The 21,753-nt window shown below is 41.9% G+C and overlaps 1 protein-coding gene across 6 annotated transcripts in view; it reads left to right on the top strand.

Annotated features, from left to right (window-relative positions):
- The window catches only part of CABIN1 (calcineurin binding protein 1), a 205,453-nt gene that overhangs the window by 147,866 nt on the left and 35,834 nt on the right, over positions 1-21,753 (top strand). For all 6 annotated transcript variants that reach the window (XR_013348094.1, XM_077835271.1, XM_077835274.1 and 3 more), the window contains 4 exons: positions 16,178-16,341; positions 18,391-18,487; positions 19,980-20,624; positions 21,459-21,533. Coding sequence is in view for 5 of the 6 variants with exons in the window: in XM_077835271.1 (XP_077691397.1) it covers positions 16,178-16,341; positions 18,391-18,487; positions 19,980-20,624; positions 21,459-21,533 (981 nt within the window). In the remaining variant the exon portion in view is untranslated. The remainder of the gene's footprint in view (positions 1-16,177; positions 16,342-18,390; positions 18,488-19,979; positions 20,625-21,458; positions 21,534-21,753) is intronic.

Raw genomic sequence — 21,753 nt, 5'->3', positions numbered from 1 at the left:
CAGAGATAACTTTGTATCAAGGAGTCACAGCCTGTAGAAAAGAATCAAATTGCACAAGAATATGTTGTTTAGCAGTCTTAATCCATAATTCATCCTCTGTTTGAGGAGGTGTTTACCAGTTGCCAAAAAGAAAACATTGCATATACAAGAGAGAAAGTTGTACAGTCTTGTCACACTATTTTATATGTATACATCTTCTCATTTCCCACTCCCCCATCCCAAATGGAAGTGAGTGGAATGGTGCAAGGAACCAAGGATTAGACACAGTAGTGGTCCCTATATTCCTCTAAGCACAGGGACTACTTCTTAAGGCTCTCAAGAGGTTAGCCACCTCACATACACGTTGGCCTGTGGCACTGACCTGATGAACTAGTGGGGAGCAGTACACCATTCTTTGGATGGTGCAGAGTGTGCATACTGCTCCTGTGTTCCCTAAAGTTCTAGGAGGGATTATGCCTGCCTGAGGCACAATCCCTCCCAGAGATCCTCCTGAGGCAGTGCATCTCTACCACCTCCCGCACTGGCCAGTGTCTTCCAGGCACGTTCTCACTCCAGGTGAACAGTTTGACAGTACTAGATATGTTTGTTCTGTGAGTGCTACATTTAGTTGCACGTGCACCCCTGCACCTTTGATTGGAGATTCCAGGACCTGATGAAGCAGGTTGCTAACACTCTGCAAATTCCCCTGGAAGAAGTCCAGGATTCCCATCACAAGCTGCAGCACACTTCTTCCTCAGCACAGGTGGCACTGCCATTAATGAAGCCCTCCTTCATTAATGAAGTCTGGCATACTCCATCATGTGCCTCCCTACATTCTGAAGGGCTGATGTTTAAAAGAAAAAAAATAAAACAAACTATTTCTTGGTCAGGGATTCTGAGTCTTTATTTTCTCATCCAGCACCAAACTCTCTGATCGTAAATGCAGTTAATGAAAGGGGCAGGTTGCATACTCAAAAAGCCACCCCTTACAATAAGGACCAGATGCATCTGGACCTGTTTGATCACACGAGCTATTCATCAGCAGCACTTCAGTTCAGAATAGCTGCCCACCAGGTGCTGATGTCAAAATATGACTACCTGAACTACGAGAAGTTTAATGCTTTTATTGACCATTTGCCACAGGAACATTGAGAATAGTTCAGTGCCATAATAAAGAAGGGTCAGCTTTTGGCTAAAACTTCACGGCAGACTTCACTTAGTGCAGTAGACACTGCAGCTATGTCTACTTCCTCAACAGTAGCGATGAGGTGAGCTTCCTGGTTTTAGTTCAGATTTCCACAGGTGGTGCAATCAACTGTGGAAGATTTACCTTTCAGTGGCCAGAAGCTGTTTGCAGATTCCATGGACAACTCTCTTCATACCATAAAGAACTGAAGGGCAACAATTAGGTCATTAGGGATAGAGAGGTCTCCAAACAAATGGAAATATAGCAGGTCTCAATTGGCACAAAGATCCCACCTGGCTCAATTTTCTACCTTCCGTAGGCTACTGGAACCACTGGCTAAGAGGTCAAGGTTTGCAAAGAAAAAGCCTGCAACTACCTCAGGTGCTTTATCCCAGCCTGCAACATTGTCTAAATGCCAGTTTTGATGGTTTGATTGAGAATCCAGACTACCCAATGACCAGGTTTTATCAGCTGCACAAGACAGCCCCCATTCCTCAATTTGGACACTGCCTCTTTCTCTTTCATCAAGCTGGGAGCCCATAAGATCAAACAAATGGGTAGTGGAGGCTGTTACTTCAGGTTATACAATCCAATTTCCTTCCACCCTGCCCTTTCAACTTCCTTCCCTGTCACTCTTCAGGGACCTTTTTTACGGACAGTTGCTAACACAGGAGATCTCATCACTCCTAAGTCTAGGACCCCTTAGAGCCAGTCCCACTTCAACACAGGGGGAAAGGGTTCTATTCAAGATATGTTCTCATACCCAAGGAAAATGAGGGTTGGAGGCCAATATTAGGCATGTCAGATATCTAAAATTCAGAATGGAGTCCCTAGCGGCTACAGTTCCCTCCCTGGAATTAATGGACTGGTTTGCGACCCTTGACCTCAAAGATGACTACTGCCACATAGCGATTCATCCTTCTCACAAAAGATTTCTTCATTTCACTTTCAATCACAGTCATTACCAGGACCAGATCCTACCCTTTGGCCTGTCATCCACCCCAAGGTTGTTCTCAAAAATCATGGTGGTTATAGCTGCCTACCTCTGTTGTCTAGGAATAAGTCTTTTCTCTATCTTGACAATTGGCTCCTCAAGGGTCAGTTGTATCAGGAGGTATGGTTGGCAGTTCAAACAGCTTTACTATTCTGAAGTCTAGGCATGCAGATAAATCTTGAGAAATTAATCTTGACCACTGTGACGCTGACAGATCAGGTGCCAGCTCTTACCAAGGCCCCGAGACCTCAGCTGAACACTGACTAATACAGAGCCAGAAGAGTACCCAGAAGTCAACTACTAAAGGACAGGCCCAACAAAGAAAATAACAGAATGCCAATAGCGGTCACCTTCAGCCCCCAACTAAAAACTCTGCAGTGCATCATCAAAGATCTACAACCTATCCTGAAAAATTATCCCTCACTCTCACAGATCTTGGGAGACAGACCAGTCCTCGCTTACAGACAGGCCCCCACCTGAAGCAACCTCACAACAAAAACACTAACCCAGGAACCTGTCCTTGCAACAAAGCCCGATGCCAACTCTGTCCACATATTTATTCGAGTGGCACCATCATAGGACCTAATCACATTAGCCATGCAATCAGGGGCTCGTTCACCTGCACATCTACCAATTTGATATATGCCATGATTTGCCAGCAATGCCCCTCTGCCATGTACATTGGCCAAACCGGACAGTCTCTACCCAAAAGAATAAATGGACACAAATCTGACATCAGGAATCATAACATTCAAAAACCGGTAGGAGAACACTTCAACCTCTCTGGCCACTCAGTAACAGATTTAAAGGTGGCATTTTTGCAACGGAAAAGCTTCAGAAACAGACTCCAGTGAGAAACTGCTGAGCTTGAATTAATATGCAAACTAGATACCGTTAACTTGGGTTTGAATAGAGACTGGGAGTGGCTGGGTCATTACACATATTGAATCTATTTGCCCATGTTAAGTATCCTCACACCCTCTTGTCAACTGTCTAAATGGGCCATCTTGATTATCACTACAAAAGTTTTTTTCTCCTGCCGATACTGGCTCATCTTAATTAATTAGCCTCTTACGTCACCTTTTCATGTTCTCTGTGTGTGTGTGTGTGTGTGTATATATATACACATCTATCTTCTTACTGTATGCTCCATTCTATGCAATCTGATGAAGTGGGCTGTAGCCCACGAAAGCTTATGCTCAAATTAATTTTTTAGTCTGTAAGGTGCCACAAGTACTCCTGTTCTTTTTGCGGATACAGACTAAGACGGCTGTTACTCTGAAACCTAATACATAGCTGGAAACCAATGTGGCTCACCTGTGTATTAGTATTGTTAAAATAGATATTAAGTTTATAAGCATGTGTTTAGTTTTTATGAAACGCTTGTAGGATGCTGAATGTATCAATCTCACTTATAATATCTGTACCACATGTTATAAGGTGACATTAAGTGTTTGCATTGTAATCCTTTGTGATTGTGTAAGTAATCAAACAGGAAAGAAGCACTAATTAATGTAAAATGCAGGCTTCCTACAGAAGGTGTTAGGTCCTGCCCATCAAGAAGACCCATTGAAACCAAATGAGCCATTGTGGAACATCACATAACAAAGACTTTGTTAACTGGATTCCTTTCTCCCTCTCCCCACATCGGTCCCCTGGAATGAAGAGGAGACATGCATGTAAACTCATCACGTCAGCTTGAACTTTGTGGGAAGGGAGATAAAAATCTCTAACAAGAAAGAACTGTCTTTATTCTGCTTGGAATCTGAGGGGCAAGGGTTACTAAGTGTAAGCAAAAGATCCCCAGTGCTTGGCATGAGCTACCTCGAAGGACATATAGAGCTTGCTTATTATAGAAACTTCTATTACCTTTTGAAAACTAAGACTGTAACTCATTTGTGTGTGTGTGTTTACCTGCTTTAACCTTGTAAATAACTCTCATTTTTCTTAGTTAATAAATCTTTAGTTACTTTATTATGGGATTGGCTACAAGTTTTGTCTTTAGTGTAAGATATAGGGTGCAGTTGACCTGGGTTAAATGACTGGTCCTGTGAAACTGGGAGTAACCTGAATATTGCTGTGATTTTTGTTATAAGGGACCATCTATCACAAAGGTAAGCGTGCCTAGGTGGCGAGATAGTCCCTTTGGATACTCCAGTCTGCCTGTAACTCTGTGGTTAGGCTGTTAAAGTGCCGGAGGAGTTTTCACTTAATACTTCGTTGGAGAAATCTAAGTATAGAATTGACAACCAATGTGGGGGGTGTGCCTGCTTCTTAACAGTCTACCCTATGGTTGATACTCATGCTCTTGAGCCACTTGACAACCCCAATACAACAATTATTCTTTATAAGAGTTCATCTGGATTCGATAATGGGTGGAGCTTATCTCCCTTGGACAGGTTTCTTGCTCTGAAGAATCTTATACAGAGTGCAGTTCAGCCCTCAAGTTCCAGCAAGGACGTGTCTGCAACTTCTGGGACACATGGCAACTTGTGTTTTTATGACACAGAATGCCAGATTTCATCTTTGATGTCTCCAGGAATAGCTCAGATTGTTTATGTACCCAACAAGCACGTACGTGTACCCAAACAGGTCCTACAGTCACTCACCTAGTGGATTAATCCATCCAAAGTTTGTTCAGGAATCCTGTTCAGCCAGAATCCCCATACAATCATATTAACGTCATATGCTTCCCTCTTGGGATGGAGAGCAAGTTTGATCCCTCACACTGTCTAAGGCAAATGGTCACAACAGGAACAGCACGTGCACATCAATCTGTTGGAATTAAGGGCAGTCAGAAATGCTTGCCTCCGCTTTCTTCCCCTAGTCAAAAACAAGTCCATCAGGATCATGACCGACAACATAGCATGCATGTATTAATCATCAAAGTGGAGCGCATTCCCCTTCAATCTGCACCAAAGTGATAAAGCTTTGGAACTGCTGCATAGCTAATCGGATGGTGGTTTCGGCTTCTTACCTCTTGAGTGTACAAAACACCATGCCAGGTGACCTGAACAGATATTTCTCCCTAAATTACAAATGGGAGTTGGACTCAAGTCTTCAACAAAGTATTCCTATCTTGGGGAATTCCAGACATCGACCTTCTTGCCATAGCAGCCAACACAAAGTGCAGGAAATTCTGTTCCAGATGGGGGCTTGATCCCCGATCTGAAGATGTTTTCCTAATTACATGGATTAAGGGTATTTTTTATGCATATTCTCCAACTCCATTGCTCTTAAAGTTCCTTATCAAGATTAGACAGAACCAGGCCAAAGTCTTGGCCAAGTTGGTGCAATCAAAATGACAAGTTTGGTTTCCTTACCCCATCTATCTCACCTCTTGCCATCCATAGCAGCTCCTGATCAAACCTTGATTGTTGTCTCAGGATGCAGATTAGAAGCTCCATTTGAATGTCCTGTAATTAGAAGCCTGATTCTGCAATGGTTCTTGGGACTAGAAACCACATGTTCATCAGAAGTACAAAAGATACTGATAAATAGCAGAAAGGAATTTACTAGGCATACTTGCCTTCAAAAATGGCGAAATATAACACATTTCATATAACCAGCACCATTTTTCTCCTGTCCAGTTGTCTCTTTCCTTAATCTTGGTTTACCTGTTGGAAATAAAAAAATCCGGCCTTTCTATGAGTTCCATCAAGGTTCATTTAGCGGAAATAACAGCTTTCCAAGCGTTGTTAGAAGGCTGCTCAGTATTCACTCATCCAACCACACTGAGAATTCTTCAGAGGATTTATCAATCTTTTTCATCAGATTGGAGCCCCTGCTCCACATTGGGATTTCAACCTGGTTCTTAACCTCTCATGAAACAGCCCTTTGAGCCACTGATTACATGCTTGCTGCTACATCCGTCTATGAAGATTGCCTTTTTGGTGGCCTTCACTTCTGCAGAAATGGTTAGGGAGATGGAGGCTTTAATGGCAGATGCTCCCTTTCCTTCCATCCCCAAGGAGAAAATATCTTTGCGACCTCATCCAAAGTTCTTATCTAAGCTGTCCTCTGAATTTCCTATCAACCAAACTGTTCGTCTTCCTTTTTTTCTTCTTCTTCTTAGTGGCATCAGTCTATACAGGAGTTGGCTCTACATACTCTAGATGGGGGTTCTCAACCTTTTTCTGTGACCCACCTGTGCTACAGCAACTGTTTTTCTGCATAACCAGTAGATTAAAAGCCAGGGCTGGTGTTAGGGGGTAGCAAGCAGGGCAATTACCCAGGGTCCCAAGCCACGGGGGGCCCCGTGAAGCTAAATTGCTCAGGTTTTGGCTTCAGCCCCACATGGCGGAGCTTGGGCTTTGGCTTTCTGCCTTGGGGCCCCAGTGAGTCTAACACCAGCCTTGCTCTCTGGTTTATTTTGGAGGACTCCCTGAAACCTGCTCGCAGCCCCACAGGGGGCCCTGGACCCCTGATTGAGAATCTCTGCTCTAGATGTTAAGAGCCTGTTAGCCTTTTACTTGGGCAGAATGAGGCCTCTCAGGAAGACACCCCCCCCCGCCCCAATGCTTTGTTTCCACTGAAGATAGGTCTACAGGAATGCCTGTCTCCACTCAAAGGCTTTCTAAAGGGATCTCTGGATGCATTATTGCCTGTTATGGGTTCCCTGAGGTTCGACCTACCCAAGAGTGACTGCACACTCTACTAGATCACATTCTAATCTGTAGCCCTACTCAAAGATGTTCCAGTTGCTGAAAACTACAGGACTGCAATATGGTCCTCAGTGCCCACAATTTCCATGTGCTGTGGCTTAATTCATGCAGCAAGATTAGAAGCTGCAATAGGCAACGCAGTTCTTTCTTCAGCGATGGACTCTGTTCTGAAGCTGCCACCTCTTTAAAGGGGTACTGCTAGGAAGTCACCTAAAGTGGCGCACCCACAGGGACATTGCTTGAAGGAGAGATTACTCCCTTTGTGCAGTAACTGGAGTTCTTCAAGATGTGTCCCTCAGTGGGTGTTCTGCTCCCCGCCCTCCTCCACTCTGCTTTGGAGCCGCCTCTGTGGGCTTTGTGGTAGAGAAGGAACGGAGGGTGGTCCGCCTATGCAGCCCTACGTAGCCTCGGTTTGGGGCATGAGAATCTGTAGGACTTGTGCATAGGCAAAACATACATTGCTACCAAAAATTTCTGACCAAAAGCACATGGGTGTATATGGACCTAAAGTAGAGCGGCCATAGGGACAGCACTTGAAGTTACAGCACAAGTTGAATTATTTTTCCTTTCCTCCTCCCCCTGGTCTTTGTTCTACAGCAGCCACTGAGCAGAATGGCTGCATTGTCCCCGTCCCTTACTGATCGAGTGCATTTCCATGAAAAGAGTATATTTTAGTATTTCCGCTGAGATCCTTGTGAAATTTCACAAGGATGTTGGAACATTTTGGGTAAAAACTCCAGCCTCCTGCTTCTGTGAGCAAAATACACCTAGATCTCAACTGTGGCAAATGACCAAAGCCAACATTCACAAAGGCTACCAGCAGACTTCAGTTTGTGTTTCACTAATTTTGCCTGAACCTTTAACTCATCATCTTAACAAGGCATTTCTAGTTTTAGATAATTGCTTATTCAGGAGGAAATGACTGTTCCTCTTTTCTTACCCTTTTCCCCCCACTGTCTGATCTCTCTTTCTCGCTCACATTCTTTGAATAGATAGTTTGGGTGTGCTTTTCATGTGGTAAAAACTAATCTAACTCCATGTAAACAGTGTGTTCAGCTTTGTAAAATTATGTTAATTCTAGTAAGTGAAAATATTAAATTTAAAACTCATGTTAAAAAATTGCTGTTGTTTGGAACAGAGAAGCTCAAAATGTAGGTTCTCTGCCCTCTTTCCTTACTATTTCCTTCCCACAGACACTTTAATGTGGGGGCAGGCTGAGCATTTTTTTCACACCACCGTTTTGGTCCGGCAGCTCTTCTGCAGAATTAATGCTACTGGGCTATGCATAATCCTGACCTTCTAAATGCTGTGAGTAAAAGTACAAGAGTAGCAGTGTTTACACATGTAGATATGGATGTACTGCTTGTGATCTGAGGTAGGATATGGAATGGTAGTCCAGTTCTCCTGTGAGTTCTTAAAAAGGAAATGCAAGGAAGAGGGGCAATTAGCTGTGTCCTCTCTTCCCCTGCCACAGGCTGATCAAATGCCATGTTTTGTTTCATGACACTTTTGATGTTCTCTCACTCTTCCATATCAGGAAGATAAATGGAAAATTGGAAGAATTTTTCTAAACATTCTAGAGGGGTTGGCAAGCCTTCTCTGAGTCATTAACCAGAGAAAACAAGAGAGTCCTTACAAAAACAAAACACAAACACCAGGGGGGTGGGGTGTAAAACTTCATATAATATATTTTTAATATACACACTAGAATTGTTTCAGCTTTTTCTCTGCCTTTGCTGCACCCACCTGTATTTCCATATTACAAAAAGTGGTTCTGGTTTGCAAATTAGATGAAGAGGAATAGGAGCAAATGGAAGAGGAGAATCAGAAGAGAGAGAAGCAGTAGATGAATTATGAAAGAGCTTGTCATAAATATAAAGGGAAGGGTAAACACCTTTAAATCCCTCCTGGCCAGAGGAAAAACCCTTTCACCTGTAAAGGGTTAAGAAGCTAGGATAACCTCGCTGGCACCTGACCAAAATGACCAATGAGGAGACAAGATACTTTCAAAGCTGGGGGGGGAGAAACAAAGGTTCTCTCTGTCTGTGTGATGCTTTTGCCGGGAACAGAAAAGGAATGGAGTCTTGGAACTTAGTAAATAATCTTGTTAGATATGCGTTAGTTTCTGTTTTGTTTAAATGGCTGATAAAATAAGTTGTGCTGAATGGAATGTATATTCCTGTTATTGTGTCTTTTTGTAACTTAAGGGTTTGCTTAGAGGGATTCTCTATGTTTTGAATCTGATTACCCTGTAAAGTATTTACCATCCTGATTTTACAGAGGTGATTCTTTTACTTTTTCTTCAGTTAAAATTCTTTTTAAGAACCTGATCGCTTTTTCATTGTTCTTAAGATCCAAGGGTTTGAGTCTGTGTTCACCTATGCAAATTGGTGAGGATTTTTATCAAGCCTTCCTCAGGAAAGGGGCTGTAGAGTTTGGGGAGGATTTTGAGGGGAAAGACGTTTCCAAGCGGGCTCTTTCCCTGTTATATATTTGTTAGATGCGTGGTGGTGGCAGCAATGAAGTCCAAGGGCAAAAGGTAAAATAGTTTGTACCTTGGGGAAGCTTTAACCTAAGCTGGTAAAAATAAGCTTAGGGGGTTTTCATGCAGGTCCCCACATCTGTACTCTAGGGTTCAGAGTGGGGAAAGAACCTTGACAGAGCTAAAAGGAAAGATGACTATAAGAAAAGCTTGCTGCAGGAGACAATGCAACTGGAAGAAAGGATTAGAGAGAAATGTTACTTTATCAAGAAAGATTAGGTGTTACCAGAGATTCTGAACTTGAGGACTCTGCTCTCCAAGCCAGCAGGAATTTATCACTCTTGGAGCAAGCTCACTGATGTCTTCAAGACCAACACTATATGGAGTAATGCCATTAACAAGGATTAAGGATACTTCTATTTATTACCCTATATTGCACTTTGTTGGCTGCAGGAAGTGGGTTGAGCTAGAGAAGGAAAAATACAGCCAGTCATTTAATCCACAGAGCTCAAACCTGACTCCTTTACTTTCCAGACCCTGAATCCAAGGTCTTATCTTAATCTAGATCAGGGGTGGGCAAACTACGGTCCGTGGGCCACATCCGGCCCACCAGCACATTTAATCTGGCCCTTGAGCTCCCACTGGGGAACGGCGTCAAGGGCCACTCCACGCATGTGCTGCAGCTACCAGAAGCAGTGTCATGTCCCCCCTCCAGCTCCTACGTTTAGAGGCAGCCAGGGGGCACCGCCCCCACAGCTCCCATTGGCTGGGAACTGCGGCCAGTGGGAGCTGCAGGGGCGGCAACTGCAGACAGAACAGCGCGCAGAGCTGCCTGGCCACACTTCTGCATAGGAGCTGGAGGAGGGACATGCCGCTGCTTCTGGGAGCTGCTTGAACTAGGCGCCACCCAGAGCCTACACCCCTCCCGCACCCCAACCCCTGCCCCAGCTCAGAGCCCCCTCCACACCCTGAACTCCTCTTTTCTGGCCCCACCCCGGAGCCTGCACCCCCAGCCGGAACCCTCACCCCCTCCTGAACCCCAGCCCCAATTTCATGAGCATTCATGGCCCACCATACAATTTCCATACCCAGAAATGGCCCTCGGGCCAAAATGTTTGCCCACCCCTAGTCTGGATCATGTTGAAAGTCTTACTGTAAAAAGATGCCATGGCGGGCAAGAGGGGGGTTGTGGAAACTTCATGGCAGAAGTAGATTTTTAAAAGTAGCTTTAGGATATGAATATCCACAGAGATGACCCACACTTTTCATAATTGGACAGGGGCATCTTTAATGCAACCAGAGGCCACTCCTTTTGGTTAAGAGAGTTCAGTTCCTGACTTTAAGCTGCTATGTAATAAAGAACAGTGTAGATCTGGATTGTTGCAATATTAGTCAATGGCTTCCCTCCACCTAGAGTTTGCTATATTGTTATGGACTTTTGATTAGTCCAAGGACAGCGTGCTTTCATTGGCAAGGATATTATGCAGGTTGACTAATATTCGTCTGTTCTTTTGCCCCCAATGTTGGGTCTGTATGTTCTTATAATTGTGGGTGGGGTGGGGGGATTGCCACTCTTTTGTGCACTCTCTGGGTCTTCACAAGATTTCCACTTGCCTGGAGATTAATCCCAGGCATCATCAAGAGTCCCAGATGGGGAACAGAGCCTTCTAGTTGAGGATAAGAGAAGTGCTTAGTGAAACAGGTGGCTGTAAACAAATAGTGTGAAAGGGAAATGAATACCAGAAAATATGTAGACCTGAAAAAGAACTTTGTGCAAGTTTGACAACTTGTCTCTCTCGCCAACAGAATTTGGTTCGATACAAGGTATTACCTCATCCACCTTGTCTAAGGAAATATGTATGCATTTCCCTCTGGATGCTGCTGTAGGTTTTATTAGCTGACATGGCTTTGAGTTTAATCTTTCTATTTCATCCACATCACTCTCTTAAAAGCTTTGAATATGATTTCTTTTTCTTCTTTCCTGCTCCTTCTCAAGTGAGCACTTTCTGAAAATACTAGAAGTAACTTCTGGATAGAGGATGTTAGTTAAGACGGTATGAGAGATGGAAATGTGAAGAACAAGTTTCCTTGCTCATCCATACAAAATCTGCAGGGCCAGGGGTTGATATTCAGAAGGAATATTGTCCCTTGCTAGAAAAGGACAGATGTGGGAAGAAAGAGCATCCTTTCTACTTTTCCTATACTCTGTAATCGTATGCTGAAACAGAACAGATTTTCAATTTCTGATGCCAGCATCAAACAGCTTGTCATTATCTGTTTTAGCTGCTTCCATTTTAGGTGAGTTGGGCTCTCGGTTTGCTTTGTTAATAGTTTTATTGTGTCTTAGTTTGTATCATAAATACCTTAAGAAAAATATCTCCCAGAACTGTGGTCAGAGAGCCTGTTTGACTCAGGAGTCCAGTATGTTTCCCTCCTACCTGATATGTATGATCTCCTCTGTGGGCCAGTGCTGGGAAAGGGCCATGACCCTATCTCTGCCCCCTTTTGGAGTGATTTGCACTCTTGAGAGGTTCAGGGAGGAAGCAGGAGAGACGACACTAATGAAATTTGAAGCGCCCTGACTTTGTTATAGTTATAGTGTAATTGTTCCGGGGATTGCTTTTCACAACTGGATAGGAACATCTTGAGTGTGACCAGGGCCACTCCTTTCATTTAAGAGCTATTGCCAAGAACAGAAATCCTATAGCTAATCCAGTAACTTGCATACTGAGAAGGTCGCCTTGTGCCCAGAATACTCAAATACTTAATCTGTTGGAGTGCTTTTGTATAGTGTCAGTAGAAAGCCACAGAAGCCTCATTTTGTTGAGGACTGTCAGCTTTTTCTCCCCAAAGAGATATTCCTAAACCCTGGGGAATCCCTTCCCTTCAAAAAATGCTCAGATAAGCAGCATGGAGCAGTTAGCACTCCCTGCCTATCTGTTTTCAGAATGGCTGAGATGGGCACAATGGATACTTTCCAAATCCTGTCTAGAAGCCTTCGTGTACCCTGCATTAAGCTGGAACTGAAGACTGCAGCAAGGTCCTCCCTCTTGCTTCGGTGCTGAATTCTGCAGCAAAAAGAAATTCTGCAGCAGCTTGAAATAAATGTGAAAATGAATAATGCAATCAATACAGTATTCTTTGTTGTATTTATTTTCATGTAAATTTCAGTTTATTTTATGTTGTCCTCAGATTTTCACTGAGCTGCAGATTTTTATTAACAATGCAAAACAGAATTGTAAAATTCGTTAGGAGGGTGCAGAGTATTAGTTTATGGAGGTCTGGGGCCCTGGAGGCATTTGAAGCTTTTTAAAGCTTCTCGCTCCTTCTCTTGGTTTCATATAAGCAGCTTGGTTGGCTGTAGCAGAAGGGGAGGAGAGCCTTAAGGCTGAAAGAATGGTGGCCAGCACACACAAGCTGTGCAACAGAGTGGTGTTTTGAACATAAATTCCATTCAGTGACTGACTGGGTGGGAGAACCTCTGCCAAGTGGCCTGGATAGTGATTATAAGTAATAGAAACCCTGAAGAGGACTCCAAATGTTGTCAGTCTGTGCTGGGTCTAAAATGTCTGCACAGTTAAGTATGAGTACATTAAAGGGGATATTTGGTTAAAAAATTTACTTTTCAAATGATGTGAAAACATAATGATACATCAGTCAGACTGAGTAAACTTTTCCTGTCTGTTCTCCAGTTGGTTCCATGGCAGCTCCAGCAAGTGTATCTATATGGTGTGTTTTGTTCTAGTTAAGAGTTCCAGATTGTTTGACTGCTGAGAAATTAGCTTTTAAAATTAGCAGATTTTTTTTATTGCAGTTCTTGTGTTCTGAATTGAGAAATATATTTTCCCTGGAGATAGATGACAGCCAGTGAAGGCTTGGCTAGATCCTTCTTTATGTATATGTGTGGGATTCTTCTGAGAGTACTCTGGATGAGGATGTATCTTTAACTCAACTCAGATTGGGAGATTGAGGAGGATTCAGGTTCAGCTGGAGGCCCTGGTAGGATTCAGGTTGACTATTTAAACATCTGGTGTTTTTTCATGTCACAATGCAAAAGGACAGTTGAGGGAAAGCAAGCAAGGTAGTTGGTTCTTAACAGCAAATTCCTTTATGCTTTACGATTGGGTCTGAAGACCAGATGAGTAGATAGCATAGGGGAGTAGTCATGGTTAATTAAGTGCACTTGTATAAAGCTGTATAGTTCATTGCAAGACTATGAAAAGTCAGTGCAAGAATTGATGAGGAAGCTTCCCTTTAAATCTCTTTCTTCATCCTGTAATTGTAGAACATTGAAGGGAGATGAGTTTACAGGTAAGTGGCACCTGGATTATTTTCTTCAGCACAGTAGCATCTGTATGTATGTAGGTAAGAATACGCAAAGTACATGAATAATTAATTTTTTTTCTTGTTTAGTACCAAAATATGGTAATACCATAACTGTTGAAATGTAACACTGTAAACTGTGCTCAGTTGACCTTGAGCATTCTGGAGGCTTGAAGTGTGTGGAGGTGAGCCTTTCTCCACGCTGCCTGAAAGTTATTTCCCCAATAGTAATTTTGGTTAGATGATTTGATATCATAACCTGTTGCAAGATAGTTTACTGAGTGGTAATCCTGCCGCACACTGTAGTTTTCAAACAAAGCGTGCTTGGAGACCTGTAAAATGATCATCCTCTAACTTTCCGGATGATACTCAGTGTGTGTGGGAAAGTAGTTAAAATGTTTACTGGGCAGATGGGAAGAAGCTGGAGGAAAGCATTGTCAGCTGATTTCTGGTGTCATGTCCTAAAGTTTGCTCTGAGCGAGCTACATAATGCAAGTGAAAGATGAGGTAGAGAGTTGTGGACTCTGTCAGAACAAACCAGGAGATTACATAGTTAGCTGCTTTCCATTCATACGATTCATTTATAAATGAACAATAAATTGACTTGTAGGGCTGCATCAGCTGGGAAGACTGTTTTTATCTACTTGTGTGTTTCCATCGTTGAGGTCAACTAATCTTTTGAGGATTTGGTGGGAACCAGTTTGATGACCTTGCTTCTTTGTGTATCCTCTTTAGAATTGGTGCATCCAGGTGCAGCCAAGAAGCATAGTCACAGGACTTTAATATTTTTAAAATATTTACAACCAAGAGACCTTTCCCTCTACCGTCTTATTTTGTGCATTCAGAAAGCTTTCAATGCAATTTTGCACTTTTAATCTACAAGGTCAATAAGTGTTAGATAGTGAGCTGCTTGATAAAGCTGTGCTATCAAACCTAGAGGATGCTTGTGAAAAGTAACAGTTGAGGGTGGAGGGAAGTGACAGTAGTGCCACAAAGGTCAGTCTCAGAACAATTATAGTTACTATTCTGTGTATATAGAATAAATAAACTGTAATAAAGAGATTAAGTTTGCTGATAAAGTTGGAAGAAGCAGAAGGAAGAATGGGGAAGTGTTGATATAAAAAAGGATGGCTGGAAAAAAGAGTACTGTGGAAAGCAAGAGAAGGAAAAGTCTGCAGAACAACCTCTGTGCGTTATGCATAGCTCGGGTCAGTGCTTCTCTTTTGAAAACATGGAAAGTTGGCCCCCAAATAGGGGGAAAATATAAGGTTTACAAATGTCTAAATAAATTATATGGGGTGGCACTGCAAATTCACCAAAAAGGAGTAGGAGGCAGACCTACCGTGGACAGGCTTTTTACATAGCTGGTTTTGATGTTCAGCTCTTCATGTGTTCTTCACTTCTGCCTTGTAATAAATTCTAAAGAACTTTGCTCACATTTAGAGTACAGCTAAAATTAGCAAATCAAGACCTTTAAACAAGAATGAAAGATTCAATATTTGTACATCTTGCTCTCTGGACAAGTTTGGAAAGCAGGGTTCACTCTTTAGCAGGTATTCTCAAATCAATGAGATTCTTCCTACAACCTTATTAAATGGCATGAGGATTCCATTCTGCAGTTGTACCCCTGGAGAATTTCTGTCATTGAACAAGGGAAATAGTGGGAGAGTTGGTATTGGTATAGCAACAGTAGTATTTGTTATTCAGATGGCCCCAGTCCAGACAGTCAGTGATATCTGCCACCACTACTGATGTATGGATATTATTTGAACATAATTTTTAAAATCTGGTTAACATCCATCTTAAACATATTTTATTAATATTGGGGGAAAAGTCCCCTCAATTTGTTAAGCATTGCAAAATCCATGCTGACTAGTCATAATTTAATTATAACTGTCCATTTGTCGCCAGTGTCTTCCCAAAGATTCCTTTGGCTCCCAAGATTTAGTTAGCGTTCAGGATGTGAGCACAAGTGTGTTTAAAATTTGCCAGTGGGGAAATTGAAGTGTAAGGAATCCCATTATTTGTACCAGACCAAAGGTTGGTTGCTCCATGGCTAATGCTTGGCAACCTCCAAACAGGTGACGCCTTTATGCTAACAATCTATTTGAAGATACACTCCTACAATAGCTGGCTGACAGTTGCGAGTCTCTGAATTAGATCAGGAAAATTTTATTCATGCATTCAAGGATAAGCTAACTTGTCTTGTTTGATAATGGGATTTGGTTTCTGTAACACCAAAACACTAAAACCTTTGAACTTAGTGAGGTTCAGAAAAACCCCTCATAATAATTAACCTTCTCTTGCCTTTTTCAGGAATTCGTTGGCAAATATATCTAAGGTGCGTACTGTGGCTTCTGTAAGACTCTGTTCCTTATCCAAATTTCCTTATGTAAAGAACCATTGCATTAGTTCATTCATTGTACCCCGTCTCATACTGAAACAGTATCCAGAGAACACAGAGGAACCTGGTCCATATTTTTAGTTTTCTATTCTGTCTTTTACCATGGATCCATCTTTAGAGGCTTCTTCTCTTCATTTCTTTGCAGGGAATCTGGCGAATCCCCGTGGATGAAATCGACCGCCCGGGCAGCTTTGCATCTCATATGAACCGCTCCATTGTCTTGCTGCTGAATGTGCTGTCTCAGCTCAAGGATTACAACACCCTGCTGAAAGTCTCCTCCATGCTGCAGAGGACACCTGATCAGGGAAAGTGAGGCCATAAGTTTAGTCTTCATTTAACAAACCTTTTCTTTCCATTTTGAATATTCCCCCCTCCCCCCATCCCCCCCATTTTTCTGTCTCTTTGGGCAAATACTTAACTGCTTTAAAAAATAAAAACAAAACCCTGATCTATAACACCATAAATTATATTTCTGTTGAAGGAAGAACATATTTCAAGAGAGTGAATTAATATGGTTCTGAGGAATTTTGACTATGCTTAAAAATGGTACTGAGACCTATGACTCTGGGGGTCAGATTCTTATCCCTACTAGAGCTGCTTTACACTCCTCCAGCACAAAGCAGCCAGTGAGCTGGCTTACCTGACCTGAGGATTCCTCTTATATGAGGAGAATCATAGGTGTCATAGAGGCACCATAGTAGCATATACCGCCCCTTTCCTCACCTCTGACACAGGAGGCATGTTCAGGAGTTGAGGCTCAGGCACTCCTGTGTCCCTGCAATTCCTGAGTGACTGACTAGCCTCTAACTGGCTGATGGCAACTGCCACGATATAGGAGTTGATCTAATTACAGGAGTGATCTAATTTTAATTACATTAATTTTATTTGAACGAGTGTCATTTTAATGTCAGCTGCATATATAGGTAGAAAGGCCAGAATCTAAATATTGCAGGGTAAATTAAAAACACAGTAAAATTCCAGTTGGTTACTGAGAAGGAAATATGTACAGGATGAAGTTTTTAAGAAATTGAAATTAAGGTGGATGGCAACAGGCTGTAGTGGCCGGAAGCATTACACAGCTCACTGTGTGAGACCCTGTGAGTTTGCATATGGTGCAGTACATTCATGTATATGTGATCGCATGTTCAGCAAAGTTGCAGCCAAAAATATGTTAATTTTTAGCATATCAAAAGTACTGGAGGACAGAAAGCTTTAAATTTATACCAGGCCAGTCCATGCTGTTTTCAAAATACAGCATAATCATTTACAGTTCTAAACTGAAGTTTAGAGTATTCTCAACTTACCTAAAATATGGTCCGCTTGTGCCAACCAGAGCAAGCTATAGCCATGTGAGGCGTCTGTAACTGAAAATATTGGGGTATATATAGCATGTACCAATTACATTTGATATTTTTTGTTTTACTAAAGAGGGTTTTTCTTTATGACTTTAACTTAATTCAAATAAACTGTCAGTTGTAATAAATCAGAAAATTGTCATCTATTCAGTAATCATTCATTTGAAAAACAAAACAGAAAAAGGTTTGATTAGGTAAATACTATAAAAATACACATTACAGTTGGTGCATTTCTGACTAAATGTAGTTTCTGCATTTGTAGCCAGTTCTGGTTAGAAATAGTCAACTTTGAGGCTGAAATGCTGTTTTTCATTACCGTGGATGGGTGAAGCTGGTTGCTGAGAACACTTTCTCTAAAAACTGTTTCTTTTAAAGTGAAATACACAATTATGAATTGCAACTCAGTGAGGCTTCTGTGGCACTTAATGTAAATAATTAGGATTTAATGTAAATAATCAATAGGAATTATATGCATTAATTCACTAGCTTTTTAACTCTAGAAATCTGGATTCAAAGGCAACTTGGAACACAAGTCAAAATAATCTACTGATCCTCCCTTAGCCTCAAATGGACATTTATCCATGTTACAAAAACCACCTCACAATTCAGCCTAATTCTGCATAATTGACATCCTCTGCTCAGGGGAAGTCCAGATTTTGACTAACAGAGATGTTGTAGGCCAGAATTTGAGGGATATTGAAAGAGTTGTATGGGAAAATTTGTACACCATTTCCCCACATTTTTCACACCTATAGATAATAGTATCAGCGTCTTGCCAGTACAAATACCCCTCTCCACAAAGTGCCTCTCAAACTTGAGAGGGGTATGGGGGAAGTTTGAAGCAATTTAGTGTAGAAGTGTAAATTTTTGCTGCTTTTTTTCCTGCAACATCTGTTCTAAACGGGTTTTATCTTTTTTAGAAAGTTTACATTTACTCTTGTTTTTAAAACCCTAGAACTTTTTGATGCTTAATTTGCTTTCTCATCTTCTCATTGTGGCATAGAAAGTACTTACGGGATGCAGATCGCCAAGTTCTTGCACAAAGAGCCTTTGTTCTCACAGTGAAAGTATTAGAGGACACACTCAACGAGCTGACAGAGGTAAGAAAGCATCTGTGCAACTGCCCAGAAAATTTCAGTGGTGCAGTACAGTTGTGGCCTATTGCTCAGTGCTGAAAATCAGAGACATTCATGAAGAGTGGGTTTGATTCTGCTTTTCCTTAAACTTGTGGAAGTCGGAAATAACTGCTCTTACCCCCACGTAATTCCATTAGTGTAAAAACAATGCTAGTGAGCAGAATCTGGCCCAGGATCTTTCATTAACATGACCTGAGGCTCTGCTAGCAGAATAAACCTAGACTCTGTAGGTCTGGATTTGTTTCTTTAATACTTTTTCTTCAGAGCCACATGCATGTTATGTTGGTATCATTCAGATTCCAGTCATGTTGTGAAACGAATAAAAGAATAGCCATATGTCTTATGTCTCTCTGAAAAAGAGCTAAGCGGCTGAATCAGTGAGCATCCAACATTCCATATTGTTTGCAAGTTAAATCAGTATCAGGGCTTGTCTGCATGGCAAGTTCTATGTGGCAAGCCAGGGTGCCAATCTACAGCACATCAGCTTTTCGGTGGTAATATCCCATGTGGACACTGACACAGTGCAATGAAAATCCTAGAGTAGAGCGCTCCAAGCTGCATTCCGGTTGCAATGTAGCAGTGTCCACAGTGATGTTACTGTGCAGCAAGCTAGTGTGCTGTAGATTCACATCCTGGCTTGCCATGCAGTAATTTGCTGTGTAGATAAGTCCTGGAACTGGGAAGCATATTAGGCAAACAAATCAAGGGAAGAGCTCTGGCCTAAGGATTTCTTTGGTTAAGAAGAGTACAAGCTCATAAACTTACTGAAAACAAGTTTGAAGGAGTTGGCCTTTTGCATGTACTGCAGTTCTTCCATCTGGGTGTAGTAAGAATGGCAGCAATAGCAGGTTAGACCAGCTGTGGCCTGAAAGAGGGGAAGGTGTCCTCTGGTGACATTCCAAAGGCAGATTTCACTACAGCAAAGCTACGACATTCAAATGTTAGATCAGAGTCCATGATACCTTTCAAGCCTCTAACCATAAGAGAAGGTTATGTCTTAGAAACCAAAATGAAGATTATGAAATTGATGTTCGTGTTTAGGTGCCAAAAGAAATGTTGTGGTTGCAGTACGATGGGGGAAATTTCTAGCTATTCTAGACCCTGATTTTACCTAATCAAATATATGGCATAGACTGAAGCCACAAAAGGAAATGTAAGGTTAAAATAAACCTGCCATAGCAATTTTGATCCAGTTTGTGCTATTGGTTCAACTGTGATCTTTTCCTCAGAATATTATAACCAGTCTTAAAGCTAGTGACTTGAGTTAATTTTAACCGATTTTTTTTTAAAGGACTAAGCAAGAATGAATACTAAATAAACTCATTCTCTTTAGCACCAAAGACAGTAACACAACAATGGTCCTTATTGTCAGCCTTCGTGTTACCTGTAGTTAGCTTTTCAAACACTAAGCTGCTTCTGATTCAGTGTTAATTAAAAAGGATGCTCTTTTTTTAAGGTATCAGAAGATCAAGGTTCCAAATCTTGTAGCCTTGCAGTAGGAAAGATGACAACAGACGTCTCCAACAAAGCTAGTGCTGAAGAAGGGAAGGAGGTTCTTCCCAAAAAGCCAGGCTTCTCTGATGGAGCAGTATGTGGTACTGAGAATGGAGTAAAAGAAGTGACCCAGAGACAAACCCTCAATGCTATGGACACATTGGAACAAGAGGATAAGAATGACAAGGAGATGAAAGAGGGCCGCAGGCCTGGCTCAGTTGAGCCCATGGATTTTGATGGATATTCCAAAGACCCTGAAAAAATTGATTCTTCCTTTAAACATACTGAGCCAGATCGTGTTCAGTCTGGCAGGAACTCAAAGGACAAAACCCCTGAAAGCAGGACTGCAGAACTCTCCCTGGAGGAGTTAAGTATCAGCTCAAAACAGCAACAACAGCAGGCAGCTAAAGGAACAGTTCAGGCAGCACCTGTGGAGGAAGCTGTCCAGAGAGCAAACAGAAAGAGGAAGTTAATAGATGATGCAGAGTCTGGGAAAACTCTGTTACTGGATGCCTACCGGGTGTGGCAACAAGGTCAGAAGGTCATGGCCTATGACCTGGGCAGGATTGAGAAGATCATGTCAGAAACATACATGCTGATTAAACAGGCAAGTGATTTTACTATCAGTTCTACTTTCTCTGTAGATTTTGGGCAAACAGCTTCCTGTGTTACCTGAAGAAGAGCTCTGTGTCTCTCTCAAAAGCTTGTCTCTCTCATCAATAGAAATTGGTCCAATAAAAGATATTACCTCACCCCCTTGTCTCTCTTTTACCATTGCCATTTTATGAATCAGGTGGCAGGGAGTGAATATTAATCAAAATATGTCGTCTATGTTAGGAACATAAATCCCTAATGCATCCTTACTTCGGAGCTCTTAATTTTTTGGAGTTGCATCATGTCCTATCTATAAGGTAAAGTATATTAAAACAACTGTTTTTTAACAAACATTTCTGATTTATGATCTTGCCAGAGAGGGTGCAAGGGAAACTTTTTTTTTTTTTTTTTTTTGCTTCCTTGGTCAGTAGGGTTCACTGATAGTAGATGCAGTTGGGTAATAGGGAGAGTAGGCCTTCAGCACTTCCCTGCTTAAAATTTTGCAATGGCTTTGTTAGCGTAGAGTCTGAATCTGCCTATTGCACTGGTGACAGTTTAATCAGTCAGCTTAAACCAGAGAGCAACAGTGAACACCATATCCAACAAAATATAAAAGGCGCCACATATTTCAGATGGCCTCGTACCATCCCACCAAACTGCCTCTGGGCAAGGGGGCACTTTGCTACAGAGCCTCTTGCCAGAACAAGGGCATTGTTTGCAAGAAGCAAAGTCATACCCACACTGTGTTGGAACTCAAAGGACTGCTTCTGCTCCACTGAAATCAGTGATAGATTTCCTGCCAGTTACTAAATCATACTGGCTTCATCAAGTGTCCTTCTTTATTCAGGTGGATGAGGAAGTGGCCCTGGAACAGGCAGTCAAGTTCTGTCAGGTACATATGGGAGCCTCAACACAGAAACAGGTAAGCACTAAACCGTTCTTTCTTCCCTTTACCATCATCAACACTGTTATTTTATGGTCTGATAGTTTAACAGACAAGTGTCTGTAAGCCACATAAGAAACATCTACTTCCTCTTAGCATTGTTTTTGAGGAACAGGTATCATTGGAGATCGGGGGAGGAGGCTTCACATTTTGAATGTTTAATCAAGTGTTTGTTGCTAAGGATAATTCAATTCTTATT

Source organism: Eretmochelys imbricata, chromosome 15, assembly GCF_965152235.1.
Source record: "Eretmochelys imbricata isolate rEreImb1 chromosome 15, rEreImb1.hap1, whole genome shotgun sequence".
NCBI classification, from domain to species: Eukaryota; Metazoa; Chordata; order Testudines; family Cheloniidae; genus Eretmochelys; species Eretmochelys imbricata.
Note: the sequence above shows the minus strand (reverse complement) of the source record. Positions and strands in the feature narration are given on the sequence as shown.